Source organism: Erpetoichthys calabaricus, chromosome 1, assembly GCF_900747795.2.
Source record: "Erpetoichthys calabaricus chromosome 1, fErpCal1.3, whole genome shotgun sequence".
Lineage (NCBI taxonomy): Eukaryota > Metazoa > Chordata > Cladistia > Polypteriformes > Polypteridae > Erpetoichthys > Erpetoichthys calabaricus.
Genome location: NC_041394.2, coordinates 184255771 through 184270958, shown reverse-complemented (window position 1 = coordinate 184270958; position 15188 = coordinate 184255771). Strand labels below are relative to the sequence as shown.

Here is a 15188-nt window from a genome sequence, read left to right as displayed (position 1 = left end):
CTTTTTCAATAGACACCTTTTTCCTGGTTAATCCCTACTAGTTCCTTATGAATAGTTTTGGCATTCCCACATGCCACCTCCATGTTGTTTAAGTACTGTTAGTAGTTTCAGCATTTTTTCCCTGTACCAGTTGAATATAAACAGCACCTTCTGATGACAGACAGATTAAAACTTTCATAAGCAATCACCAAGAAAAAGTTGTTTTATTTACAACTTGAGCAAAATCATCTAGCCATTTCTTCTACTATCACATAGGTTTGGTAGGTAGGTTCTCCGCCTACTGGGGAACTGCATTATTTCATATTTTTTCTAGATAGTTGTTCAGGAGGCCTGATTTTCATGTCCATCTACCCAGAATTGTGTTTGAGAGTTTTGACCACTGTTGTTCTGCCTTGTGCCTTGTTCTTTTCTGTTTAATTAGTTAATAAATGTCTTTAATAATGGGCAATCCTTAAATATTGTTATCATGTTTAACTAAAGCCTTTGTCACATTAGATGACTTTTCCAGCGATTGTTAGTCATAGCCTTCATCTGCATAATCTTAGTGAGTCAGAGGCAGTTAGCTGCCCGCTTCAGTGAAGCTGATCACCTAATGTGACACACCCAATAACTGACTACAACTAGTCTTCAACTCAGTATGACAAAGCAAGCAGGTTTGATTTTCTTTTTAGTCTTATTGACAAGCTGTATGCGCAGGAGAGCTGACAACCAATGAATGCACATACAAAAGTACAATGCATTGAAGGCATTGATGAGGAATAAGGAATATGTGTGTTTTGAACCTCACATTCAGAAGAGAAGTTTGTCTCGTGTTTTATGTACTAAAACAGAATAGAAAAAAAAGGCTGCTGTTGAACTAGTCACATTAACCCTAGGATGCAGCCTGGCTCAGCCAGGCAGCACACTGTTGGCTATCAGGTGGCAAGCATGACATTTATTGGATAGTTTACATGTAATCGCTAAATGTCAAATGCACAGTGATTTTCTGTCTTTTAAACTGAAATGGTCCGATGGTGAAATCAGCGACTGTGGTCTGCTATTCTGACACATCCCACAACTAGATGTCCTGTAATGTGACATCTGCTTAATATATGAAACACTACTTAATTAACTAAACTTGGATAGGCAGACTTTAGCTGCTGGTGCCTGTATCCATGTTTTCTTTGTTGCAGTATTCAAAGGTTTGCCTTAAATTTGTGTTGTCCTGATTTTTATTTTAATTTTGAAAAACATCAAAAATATGTACATTATTAATGAAAAATATTTGATAAGTTAAAGTGTTATGTGATATAATATCTGCCTTTCTAATAAGAAACACTATTCAGTTTACAATGGTGTCCCCTAGATGTAAATATAATGCAATACTTTCACCAGTAGAGGGAGCCTGGAAATTCTAATTAAGTGAAAGCTGTACTTTATTTGCAGTCTTAAGTGCTCCTATGTTGTGACTGGTTTTCAGAGAGAATTATTTACTGAAATATATTGAATGCAAAGTATCAGGTTATAAAAGACACACATGAAATTTGCATGTACAGGTATGTTTCAAGTATGTTTTCTTTACATATCCAGAGACTGGTGTAGCAAGGCAGGAAACCGCTCCATACTTTGTGTACACATCAGAAATGATCATGTAAAATGCCGTAGATGCATACAGTATGTTTGGTGTCCTGGAAGAATACTTTCAAGTATTTTTGTAATTATTTCATATTTTTCACAATTAAATCTTACACACAGTTTCATGGGTTTTAGTAATAAATAGGGAATGTTTTAAGATAAAAAAATTTTATATACTTTCAAATCCTTTACTTTTACGGAGGGCAAAAGGGTTTGTTCTACTTTGTTGTAAAGCCTATTCTAAAGTATTAGATTAGGGAATCCAGACAAATGTAGAACATCAGATCCAGAAAATTAATGGTGAATTCTGTCTTGTTTTTGCCAGTATACCGATAGTTTAGTGGTCATGGGAATTTGTCAGTTTTATGAACATGAGCTTTGTGGGGGGAAAAAAAAAAATTTTGGACTCTGTACTGTGTTATTTTGTGGAAGGTGTTACAAAAATATGAAGTTCTAGGGGCTTGTTACTGCATAATACTGCGTCTCCGTATTTCAGAACCAGGCTTGAGTTTGCATATTTACCCTTTAGTCAAGTTTATTTAAAGTGGGCATAGGACTTTGTTGAGGGTGTATCTCCTGTTTTCTTTATGAATTTCATGGAAAGGATGTTGGGGTGCAGCAGAGGCTTGGAGTGTACCTGTTTTAGGCACCTCATTGCTACCTTCTTGCCCTTAACTAGTTTGTGATTGTTACTGGAACAGTTCAGAATCAAGAATGATACATTTGGCATACGTTTTGCACCTCCATATAATAATAATAATAATAATAATAATAATACATTTTATTTGAAGCGCCTTTCAAAAAACTCAAGGTCACTGTACAATCAGGTTAAAAAATAAACATTCAATAACTAGAAAATTTAAAATCCAAATAAAACATCAGATAAAACAGCAATAACAGTTACAATGAATAAGCAATTTTGAACAGATAAGTTTTAAGATTAGCCTGAAATTGGTGAAGGGTAGTCATATTCCTAAGATAAGCAGGTAATGAGTTCCATAAGGAAGGTGCCGATCTGCTAAATGCACGATATCCCATCGTAACAAGACGTGCTGGTGGATTATTTAAGTTAATGGAGAAAGAGGATCTGAGCATACGAGAGGGTTTAGTGACTTGTAGGAGCTGTGAGAGATATGTGGGGGCAAGATTATGAATGGCCTTATATGTAAGGACTAAAATTTTGTAGTTGACCCTAAACTTTATTGGCAGCCAATGAAGCTGCTGAATAACGGGTGTAATGTGATCAGAATAGGGTGTTTTAGTAATTATACGAGCAGCCGAATTTTGAACAAGTTGAAGTTTATGTAGTAACTTTTGAGGCAGACCAAAGAGAAGTGAATTGCAATAGTCCAGGCGGGAGGTGATCAAACTGTTGACTAAAATGGCAGTAGAGTGATTTGACAAAAATGGACGCAAGCGATTAATGTTTCGCAGGTGAAAGTAAGCTGCTCGAGTAACAGAACTGATGTGAGACTGGAAAGATAACATGCTGTCCAGAATTACACCAAGGCTTTTTATCTGATCTGTACAGGTAACAGAAGTATTGTCTATTACTACTGAGATCTTTGATGCCTTCGCTATTGCAGATTTCGTTCTAAACATTCTAAACCTGTTGTGATCTCTAAATACCTCTTGGCAACAAGACCATTAAAAGGGGAAATATATCAGTCCTACCATGAAATGCAAAGAATCTCAACACTTTTCATAGATGAAAAACTGAAGAGATGACATACAAAGGTCAAGCTGTGGTCAGGTACAATGGCAAGTTTGGTCACAGTAGAAGTAGATGTTTAATGAGACATGTGAGGTTCTCCAGGTGACCTAACAGAAACTTTGTTTTAATGTCTGCTGAGTTTAAAGAGAGAAAGAACAAGGCAGTTGGCATTTTCTTGGAACGTGTGCATTTGTTAAACCAATGACAGCATGAAGATGTTAAAAATTAGTTGACCAAGCAAAAAAACAGTAAAGCCCACCACAGCAGGAAGGCCATTACAAGTTAGAATCACCTCTGTATACTGTATAACAGAAGACATCCAGATATAACAAGTTCCGGTCAGTCAAGTGTAGTTTTTTTTAAATGTTCCAGGTGGATATTGTGTTCAACAGTATCAAAAGCAGCAGTATTGTCAAAGAATAGCAGTGCAGAAGAACAGCTTCATCTTTCCCTGTGGCTCTTTACTTGGTATTATGGATGTAAAAAACACTGCAAGAACACACCATTAACCAGCAGCATTGTAAAGTTCAGAAAAAAACTATTGTGTGGTTTCACATTTAATTGCTTAATCATTCTTCTTTGAAAATTTGGTTCATTGTGTAATGGTGTATTTTAAATTTAAAGACTGTCTCTGCGCTGTTTTAAATAGTATCAAACCTCTCTCACTCACATTTCAGTCTGGAATGTGGCTTACTTTTTGTTAATCTGGGCTGTTTCTTAGTCTACTTCAGCAAACATTCTGAAACAAAATATCTAAAAAGTTATGTTGTTAGTTTATAACAAGTCAATCTACAACCCAGAAATTGCCTATTAGACACCCTTCAAGACCAGAATTATCTGCATTTCTGTACGGTATGTTTTTGTATTCACTGCAAACAATTTTAGAAATTGTAACATCTAATGATATTTACAGTTTTACAGCATTGCTTGTCCTCCATTAATAACCAAACCTGGTAAACCCAACAGTGTTTTAAATTTACAGAGTAACTGCAGCTGCAGTTCAGTTGACCTGTGAACAGAAGGCTGCTGGCTCTTCTGTGCAAGAAGTAAACTGTGACCTATCATTTAGCAAGCTAGAGATACTGGAGTGTCTTTGGAGCATGGGGAACACCTCAAGACCACAGTACACTGAGGTAATAATGGTTTTACTTCAGAAGATGCCTCAAGAAATATATGTTCTTGAAATAAAATGTCTACTTTAAGTAAGAAACTCAAAGTACTTTTATATGTTAGGAGAAATACACTTTATCAATGAAATTTTGCGTGAAGTCTCTTTGGTTTATTCATTTTGAAGATATTTCTATGTCTTATGATGTCATGTTCTGTTTACCTTGCATGAATTTGCACAAACATTTGCAGTGTACTTGAGATAACAAACAAGCACTTGTTGTGGTTTTAACTTTTGCATCTTGTGTTGCGTTTAGGTCTGTCTACTTTCTTGACCTTTAAATAATTAATTTACAGGCTGACTATATTGGAATTTGACTACAGTAACAGAAAAACTGAATATTGCATATTCTGCACATTTTAAAATATTTTTATGAAAGCTGATATTTGAAGTGCTTTTATAGTGGACTGGTTGCAAATCAGTTACCACATATAAATGAATTCTAATATGGTGGTTTTATGTTTTTAATTTTGCTCTCTCTTGCTGGTTATGTTTACTCCATAAACCAATACATGTTTTTGACCATAGCAACATTTTCTCAATTTGATTTATTTCAGGTATTACGCTTTTATAACCAGGGTGCCTTTCCATTTGGAACTGCAGCCAAGCCCTGTGCCCAGATTCACTACAAATATGCACAACGAAAGACAAGGAAGGTGATTCTTGTTCTTTTTTTTCAGTTGTCCTTAAAATTAAGGAATTTGTATGGTCTTCTTACTAAAAGTGCTTTGGGTCAGTCAAATGGATTACTCTCTTCTAATCTTGGTGTTAGTCTTCCTGTCCGCAGCTGGCCTGTATTTTTTTTTTAAAGCCAAAATGACAAAATAATGCATTTAAAGCAAATTTAAAACATCACACAATCAGAAATTGTCACATTGTTCACATTGGTCATAGTCCAGAAATTTTAACTATATTATTCTGGTATAATTTTTATTTGCTTTTATAATCTGTATAATGACACCTTTTATTGGCTAACTAAAAAGATTACAATATGCAAGCTTTTGAGGCAACTCATGCCCCTTCTTCATTACATTTGCCAGAAGAAGGGGCCTGAGTTGCATATTGTAATCTTTTTAGTTAGCCAATAAAAGGTGTCATTTTGCTTAACTTCTCATTACACGCACCCTAATACTACATACTTAGAGGTCAAAAGCCATGTTTTAAGGTAAATATCTACATCTTGAGCTGTGCCTTTTCTCACTTTGTCTTTGGAACCATGGAACAACAAGGAAACCTGTGTTCACATTACATACTGGAAGCTGTATACATTATTCTGTAATTATAAACTAATAATATTGACATACAGTAACTGAACATTTTCAGTGTAATTGTGCTTTTCAAGTAATTTTAAAAGCATTACTTTGAATTAGAAAAATATTTTTGAAATGCAATATGAAAGTTGCTTTTCTTAACTAAACAACTTTGAGTGTAATAACTATGTTTCTCAGAATTTTCCTGATATCCTTTTTCTTTCATTTTGATTTTATAGGTGGGGCTCAAAAAACCGTCAGTAAGGCTAGAGAGTGAAATTTTTATTGAGCTTTCTGAATTTTGCGTGGAGTTTGATCTTGGAGTTCTTGATCGGCTCAATACACTGATCCTTCTATTCACAAAAGCAGATAAAGGAGATGGGATGGCCCCCACCCACTTTCCTGTGGTAAAAAAATACAGTACTAAACTATAATAAATTGTCCTTTTTCTGTTTATTGATGTTTAAACCACTTTTTCCCAGTCCTGGTGCTAGGGGTTGAACTTTCTACTGTTCTGTCCTTTTTAGAAATTCCACACATCTCTTTATGTGTGTGTGTGAGTTGTTTATGAAAGATGTGGATTTATTCACAAATGAATTCTCCTTTCTGAGCCAAACAACTAAATTTTGTTTTAATTTCTCTCTATTATAAAAGGAAATCCTGGGACAAGACTTTTTCTGAGATAATTTCAACTCCCGCGAGAGATAATTTCAGGTCCCGTGAGATGAGACTTTTTGCCAAGAGATTTTGACAAGTCCCGCCCTCCTCTCAAACATTTACAACCACGCTCATTTATGTGAATGTGATTGTCAGACACAGTTCCTGCGCTCTCGGCTCCAAGTGGGGTCGGAAATAAAAGACAAAGAGTAGAAGACAAAGTAGAACATCATAAAGAGGTTCAAAAACATTGGTGCAATACACATGCAGAGCAGGTTAGAGATTTTGAATGTACTAAAATTCGAAACTCTCAAAAACTGACAGTAAAGATCGCATTACCAATAACAAACGGAAATTATTACTCAGTGAAATAATGGAACAGTGAAAAGAGATCGAATATATGGACATAGGTGATATGACAGAAGTATGTAGTTATTGTTCGGCTTTAAACTTTAAGTCAGAGACTTGTAGATCGTCTAATTCAAGTTGCCATCAGGGAAAAGTAGTGTTTCTTCCCAATGAAGAGGCATATCCGCAAGAATTAAAAGATTTGTTGTTTGGTGAAAGTGAAATCCACATACGCGAGCGGCAGAAACGCGAAGTGGCTGGCGCGCATTGCAGGCCGGGGGATGGTGAGCGAAGAGAGCAGGGGGCAAAGCCCCCTAGTTTCTGAAAAAAAAAATGATGATGACAACACATTTATCTGATGTTCTTCTCTGTGGTTTTTCTATCCACATTCTAAACATTAGTGTGTTAGGTTATTTTGCTACTTTAAATTGACCTTTTATGAGTGAGTGTGCAACAAAATATTCTGCAATGTACTTACACCTCCCCTAGGATTAAGTCAAGTACTGCTGAGAGATGCTTTGGCTCCCATATCCCTGAACTGGGTTAAGTGAGTGGGATAATATATTGACAACCAGCAACTGTGAGAGTCTTAAGGGACAAGTCTGAGAAATATTGATTTGGATGAAAATAACCATCCTTTTTTGAACTGAACATGCTTCATCTCTTTAGAAATATCAAAAGCTATAAAAGCATCACAGGCAATTTCCGCACTTAACTCCAATTAAAATGTAGTTATGATTTAAATGGGTAATAAAAATACAACCGATAGAACTTGGGTAACATTAAAATCTTATTGTAGCTGTTCAAAGAAAATGTCAAAGATTCCCAGGCTGTTGGTGTTTTTGCTTAACTTAAAGGGGGTATAGTTGTGCAAAAATACCAAGTTGTAAACCACTGTATCCATCATCATCATTTAAAGTTTGTGAAATGATGTAATTATTCTGTTTGCTACAAAAGGCAGGAATTTTGCTAGTTATTCAGGAAGATTTTCAAAAAATGACCAGGATCTGAATGATTGTGCTCTGGAGGCTGTTTTCTTCTCATAAATTTAATTACTTCACTGTCAGCCTCTGTATTCAACACATCTCCTAAAAGATACATCAGATATACAGTGCATCCGGAAAGTATTCACAGCGCATCACTTTTTCCACATTTTGTTATGTTACAGCCTTATTCCAAAATGGATTAAATTCATTTTTTTCCTCAGAGTTCTACACACAACACCCCATAATGACAATGTGAAAAAAGTTTACTTGAGGTTTTTGCAAATTTATTAAAAATAAAAAAACTGAGAAATCACCTGTACATAAGTATTCACAGCCTTTGCTCAGTACTTTGTCGATGCACCTTTGGCAGCAATTACAGCCTCAAGTCTTTTTGAATATGATGCCACGCACCTCTCAAGCTTCATCAGGTTGGATGGGAAGCGTCGGTGCACAGCCATTTTAAGATCTCTCCAGAGATGTTCAATCGGATTCAAGTCTGGGCTCTGGCTGGGCCACTCAAGGACATTCACAGAGTTGTCCTGAAGCCACTCCTTTGATATCTTGGCTGTGTGCTTAGGGTCATTGTCCTGCTGAAAGATGAACCGTCACCCCAGGTCAAGAGCGCTCTGAAGCAGGTTTTCATCCAGGATGTCTCTGTACATTGCTGCAGTCATCTTTCCCTTTATCCTGACTAGTCTCCCAGTTCCTGCTGCTGAAAAACATCCCCACAGCATGATGCTGCCACCATGCTTCACTGTAGGGATGGTGCCAGGTTTCCTCCAAACGTGACGCCTGGCATTCACACCAAAGAGTTCAATCTTTGTCTCATCAGACCAGAGAATTTTCTTTCTCATGGTCTGAGAGTCCTTCAGGTGCCTTTTGGCAAACTCCAGGCGGGCTGCCATGTGCCTTTTACTAAGGAGTGGCTTTAGTCTGGCCACTCTACCATACAGGCCTGATTGGTGGATTGCTGCTGAGATGGTTGTCCTTCTGGAAGGTTCTCCTCTCTCCACAGAAGACCTCTGGAGCTCTGACAGAGTGACAGTCGTGTTCTTGGTCACCTCCCTGACTAAGGCCCTTCTCCCCCGATCACTCAGTTTAGATGGCCGGCCAGCTCTAGGAAGAGTCTTGGTGGTTTCAAACTTCTTCCACTTACGGATGATGGAGGCCACTGTGCTCATTGGGACCTTCAAAGCAGCAGAAATGTTTCTATAACCTTCCCCAGATTTGTGCCTCGAGACAATCCTGTTTCGGAGGTCTACAGACAATTCCTTTGACTTCATGCTTGGTTTATGCTCTGACATGAACTGTCAACTGTGGGACCTTATATAGACAGGTGTGTGCCTTTCCAAATTATGTCCAATCAACAGAATTTACCACAGGTGGACTCTCAATTAAGCTGCAGAAACATCTCAAGGATGATCAGGGGAAACAGGATGCACCTGAGCTCAATTTCGAGCTTCATGGCAAAGGCTGTGAATACTTATGTACATGTGCTTTCTCAATTTTTTTATTTTTAATAAATTTGCAAAAATCTTAAGTAAACTTTTTTCACGTTGTCATTATGGGGTGTTGTGTGTAGAATTCTAAAGAAAAAAATGAATTTAATCCATTTTGGAATAAGGCTGTAACATAACAAAATGTAGAAAAAGTGATGTGCTGTGAATACTTTCCAGATGCACTGTATATGCTCAGTTACAAAGAAAGAAACACTGATAGGGGTTGATCCGTCATGTCTGGAACATCTATTTGCTGACCTTGTCCTTAAAAAGCTTAATTTAATCCTTAATGTTCCTGCTCATCTTCTACATTATACAATTTGTTTTAGCAGTCTGAAAAGTCTTTGAATTCTTCAATGCCAAAAAATATACAATATGAGATTCTTTTGTACTTTAAGCAGGTAGGCTGTATACTAATGGAGAACAACTCATTCAGCACACATTGCATTTAAATGAATGTTTGTCTTTATTGTACTATGTACTTTTTCTTTTCTTTTAATTCAACATAATTGCAAAAGGCATGTTGAAACCCTATTCATGGTTATGAAGTTCACCTTGACCTTTGTATACTTTATCTGTGGAGAATACTGTTTCTTTTCAATTAAAGTCAATCTCTCAAGCCAGCTGCAAAAAAGGAAGTATTTTATAAATAGAACATTAGAAATTACTCAAGTTGGAGTATTTCCATTTGTCCTCTATGATAGACATCTTATTCCTATATAAGGACATAGCAGGCCAGCTAAGAAAATACCAAAAAGAGAAACAACATCACACTATCAGATAATTTTATGCTTATTGACAAAACTAAAAACAAGGAAAAGATTCAATATGAGAAAGTAACACATCCACCCATCCATCCATTTTCCAACCCGCTGAATCCAAACACAGGGTCACGGGGATCTGCTGGAGCCAATCCCAGCCAACACAGGGCACAAGGCAGGGAACCAATCCTGGGCAGGGTGCCAACCCACCGCAGGACACACACAAACACACCCACACACCAAGCACACACTAGGGCCAATTTAGAATAGCCAATCCACCTAACCTGCATGTCTTTGGACTGTGGGAGGAAACGGAAGCGCCCGGAGGAAACCCACGCAGACACGGGGAGAACATGCAAACTCCACGCAGGGAGGACCTGGGAAGCGAACCCGGGTCCCCAGGTCTCCCAACTGCGAGGCAGCAGCGCTACCCACTGCGCCACCGTGCCACCCAAAGTAACCCATTTTAGCCTTATTTAATTAAATTTTATATGTGTACTCACTATATGTATAGTTGTTTTGACCACACTATTTATCAGGCTGAATTTTCTGAGATTGTGCATACTTCCATTTCATATTCTTTATTGTCATCTTGAGAATTTCAGTTGCCGTTTATTGAAAAGACTACATGGGACTTTCCGTTTTCCAGTAGCAGAGGTTTCCCTGCCTGTTCAGCAATGACATATCCACTTAATGTTCATGCTTTTACATTTTGTTGTAGTCTGCCTTCTAAACCAAATAATCTCAATAATTTCTGCATCTGAGAAGTCCCCTATGCTCTAATATTCTGTTATTCATTTTATACTTATTAGTAAAGTAAAAGAATTCTCACACAATGTATTTCAAATATAATTTTAAAAATGTTGTTATCAACATTGTAACATCTAAAACGAATTTGCCTCTCGTGTGTGTGTGTGTGTGTGTGTGTGTGTGTGTAATATATATATATATATATATATATATATATATATATATATATATATTTGCGAAATAAATTTGCAAAAACCTCAAGTAAACTTTTTTCACATTGTCATTATGGGGTGTTGTGTGTAGAATTCTGAGGAAAAAAATTAATTTAATCCATTTTGGAATAAGGCTGTAACATAACAAAATGTGGAAAAAGTGATGTGCTTTGAATACTTTCCGGATGCACTGTATAATATGTGTTGTTAACCTTTATTTTCATATCATCCATATTGAAGTATATTGTACTGTAAAATAATGTGCTGCTAGCACCATAGTGCAATATAAAGACAAAGAAGGTTGAAGTCAGTGTACTGTTTATGTATATGTATACATACACATCGGAGTTACATTTGGTGCAAAACAAGATAGTGCATGGTTATTGATTAAATACAACCTACAGTAAGTAAAGTAAAGTGGGCACAGCAACTCACAGCATATATTTGTTCAAACTAAGCAATTTGTTGTCGAGAAGCCTGACAGCCTGTAAAAAAAGACAGAACTGGTTTGGATTCTCTGGTACAAAGGCAGGCAAAGAGTAAACCCAGCTAAAGGGTACAATACTTTTGTTGAGATTAAACCTGTGGTTTGACAGTCTTTTAAAACAGAAAGACCCATATCTTTGACACATCCCAAGTGTCGTACACCTTCTCAGACTGCATATTACAAAGCTTAGGACAGACAATTTTTTTTTTTCTTTTTTTCAGCGCATTGTAAATTTAATTGCTAGCTACTTAAAAGGTACTAGCATGCTGGTACACTTCTCTAAAATGTTCTTCCAATTTCCCCAACAGTTACTGTATAATTTCTGCTAGCTAGATCTGTGATCTCTGTTGGGCATATCTAATTCATTTAACATGAAAGGTGTTTCATTTCTTGCAATCAGATGTTTATTTGGGTGTTAATGGAATATCAAGCAAGCACAAGAAACCCACCGCTGAATCTTAGCGGAAATTGTTAAAAACATTAATTTCAATATTCTTGTTGTACTTTCCTTAATGTTATTATGCAGTAACTTGTTGATTTCTCTTGTTTGGAAATTTCTTAAATTCTTTTTCCCTAGATAGTGCTGCTCTACTGTCAGTAAGAATAATAGTTAATCATTTGTACACAGTCATGCTAACACCTGTCAGTCCCAATTTCATTTTGTTTTTTGTATTAATTTTTTTAATACCTTTTTTTTCTAGAATTTACCCTCTGGCCCAAACTCTGAGCTTACAACAGTTCATATAGTTTCTCCCCGTGGCGAACTAAAACTTCAGTTTCCTGTTCCGGATCTCCGACCAGAGCCTAAACGTAGACCCTCATGGCACAAGGAGGTCCGTAAAGAAGTTCTTCTGCTGGAGTTCTCTGAACTTGACTTCAGAACTGACATCAATGGAAGTGGACCCTTGCGACTTGAGATCATTTTCTCTGATCTACATGGTACCATATGACTCATGAATGCTGAAATGACAACATTTCTATTGCCTGTCTGTTGCTGGAGTTATTGTTGTAAATGCCTGGAAGAAGAGTTATATAATGTACTTATAGTATATGTTTAAATGTCTAGTGGTAAAAGAGAAACTTTTTTTTAAATTTCCCAGTAGGTGACATTTAGAAGTTATCTTCAACTTTGTAGCATTTAGGTCTTCAGGTTCTATACATTACAGTTGTGCTGGTCGATATTAATACTGAGGGAAGCAGTGGCAAAATTGAACTTTTTTGTTTTTTAATACACAGACATATGTTGATAATAAATAAGTGGGAAAGAATCTTATCTCAAAAAATAACACATACACACTTCCTGAGATCAGACTTGCAGGAGACTAATTTTTCACAGTTTACTTATATATTAAAATGTTTGTTTCACTTTGTTACTAAATACTCTGAGTGCTGTTGGGAGGGAAACTGTAAGCAAGTAAACAAGGGAGCAGTCTGACTACACCCATAAGCACATTAAGCTCACTTCTTTCCAATCCAACTCAATTCAGTAAGAACATTCAAACAGTGGCCACGTGTCTTTCATCTTAGTGATTTTGTGTAGGGTATGTTTTTAGACCATTTATGATTTTGAAATCCATCACTGTTTTGCAGGATCTTTATTTTCCTTACATCATTGTATTGTTTTATAGGTGTGTTATAAGCAGTGTACATCAGTTTCTGTTTAGGCTATTGCCAGGGCACATGCCAACAGTGCCTCACATTTGAAAAAGATTAAGAGCCACTTGTCAAGTCTTAACTATACTGCTGATCTATACATTTTCAAATATAAATTTTAATTAACATTTTTGGCTGATAGTAGGGAAGGATATCAGCACTGATGTCCCAATTGAATTCAATTTCATCTGATTTCTATTTTATCTTGACTGAATTAGTGAGCACTGATATATTTGAAGTGGTGGCTTTTTCAGAAAGCACTTAAACATGCTTAGAGAACATTACTGTAATATAATGTGACAAATTTCAGTAACACTTTATTTGAAGGGTGTCTACATAGTGACTTCACAACATAAGAATATAATGACATTTAAGAAGAAATACTTGATTAGCAATGTACAGTTAACATTAGTATTTAGAAGATATGGAATAAAATAACATTGCTGTTTAAAACAAAAAAAAAATATTTTCACAGCACTGCACTCTTTCAGAATTCAACGTACGCCAAAAATGAAGATAAGCAAAAATCTACATATAGTAATTGAGCAGGATAGAGATTCACAGGATTGAATTGTTTAAATGAAAAATAACCATTAATCAAAAAATCGTTATTTTTACCCAAAGTGGTGCAGTGCTTTCAGCTGCTGTCTCATCGTGTTAGACCAGCAGATTCGAGCCTGATAATGTATATATGGTTTTTCCCCAGGGTACCTTGATTTTTCCACATACATGTCAAATATGTGAAAGGTTTTCATATAGACTGATTAAAGGATAGAGTATGTGCAATGTATTATTGTATTTTTTAATATCACATAAAACGTTTGGGTGATATAGTGGTAATAGCTGGCACCCCTTGCTTTTCTTACCCGAGTATGGAGGTGCCAGCAGCTTAGCACTGGTACAAGCCTACATTCTGTTCCTTCTGTTTCTATCAGTACATCTAAATTCTTTCTTTTATTTGTTCCTCCTCTTTTCCTACTAATTGAACACTCTCAACATACTCTTTCAGGTAAATATGGAGATGCCTCACAAATTGTTCATCCCTGCATTCGAGTCCACAAAATGTGTGACCCCCAGTGGAAAGGAACTGGTAAAAAAAATCTCATTCCAAAGTAAGACATCTATATGTTTTAGTAGTATTTGGGCAAATACTGAAGTAGCACTGTGCTAATGTTAGAAGTTCAGTTGTCCACCTTTTGGCAAGAGTTGCAGTAAAGATGGTTGTAAAATTATAATGTAAAGCATATTTGTAGTGATTGATATTTGTATGAAAACCCTTCCAGTGATTAGTCTATTGATTGAATTGACAATCATCTTTACATAGCAAATATTAGCCAGTGTGTATCCCCCCTTTTTGACATTCTAAATTACTTGTAATATAATTTAACATTTGTGATTGTATTCAATATAAAAAGTACTTTTTATATGGCTAACTAAATTCTAATCTAACGAGGACTCCATAAGTTTGATACATCATTGTAAAGCTTAGGTTGTTGGATTAACAATATGTAAGTAGTTAACTGGTTTTTTTTTGGGGTATGCTCAGGATTGTGGTGACTGTAAACCCAGCACCTGTGTTCCCAGACTGGGAAGGTCTGATGGAGAAGAGCACTGACATGGATATGGGCACCATTGAAAGCCCTTGTGAGTTGAGGCAGCGCGAAAGTTCTCCTTTTTCCTCAAAGAGGACTATGTTTGAGACTGAAGAGGTTAGATTAAACACATACTGAACTGTTTTGCTTTCAAACTGTTGGGTCGCCTGATGTAAATGTTACTTGTCTCTTTTATTTCTTAGATGGTAATCCCAGGGGACCCAGAAGAGATGGCCCACTTTCAGCTGAAGTCTCTTTCTTCCTCCCAATATGTGGTGGAGGTTACTTTTCCCAGTGTGCATTTTTTATTACCTAGTAAAGATTTCTATGAGAGCCTCTACAACAGGCAAGTGCTGAAAATGTTTGACTATTCTGGTTTATTTTTGAACAGTATCAGTATGTTCAGAATCATTTTGTCAGGAATGCACTTGCGCAACAACAGGTCAATTTAAAATTATTTTTGCTTATTCTTCCAGTCTTGTTTCCCATCAAAAACC

The 15188-nt window shown here is 36.4% G+C and overlaps 1 protein-coding gene across 1 annotated transcript in view; it reads left to right on the top strand.

Moving 5' to 3' along the window:
* Nucleotides 1-15188, top strand: part of atg2a (autophagy related 2A) — a 124050-nt gene that overhangs the window by 56466 nt on the left and 52396 nt on the right. Inside the window, exons 12-18 of the mRNA XM_051923210.1 lie at nucleotides 4311-4461; nucleotides 5054-5152; nucleotides 5986-6153; nucleotides 12148-12385; nucleotides 14109-14211; nucleotides 14646-14808; nucleotides 14895-15037. Coding sequence (XP_051779170.1) covers nucleotides 4311-4461; nucleotides 5054-5152; nucleotides 5986-6153; nucleotides 12148-12385; nucleotides 14109-14211; nucleotides 14646-14808; nucleotides 14895-15037 — 1065 coding nt within the window. The remainder of the gene's footprint in view (nucleotides 1-4310; nucleotides 4462-5053; nucleotides 5153-5985; nucleotides 6154-12147; nucleotides 12386-14108; nucleotides 14212-14645; nucleotides 14809-14894; nucleotides 15038-15188) is intronic.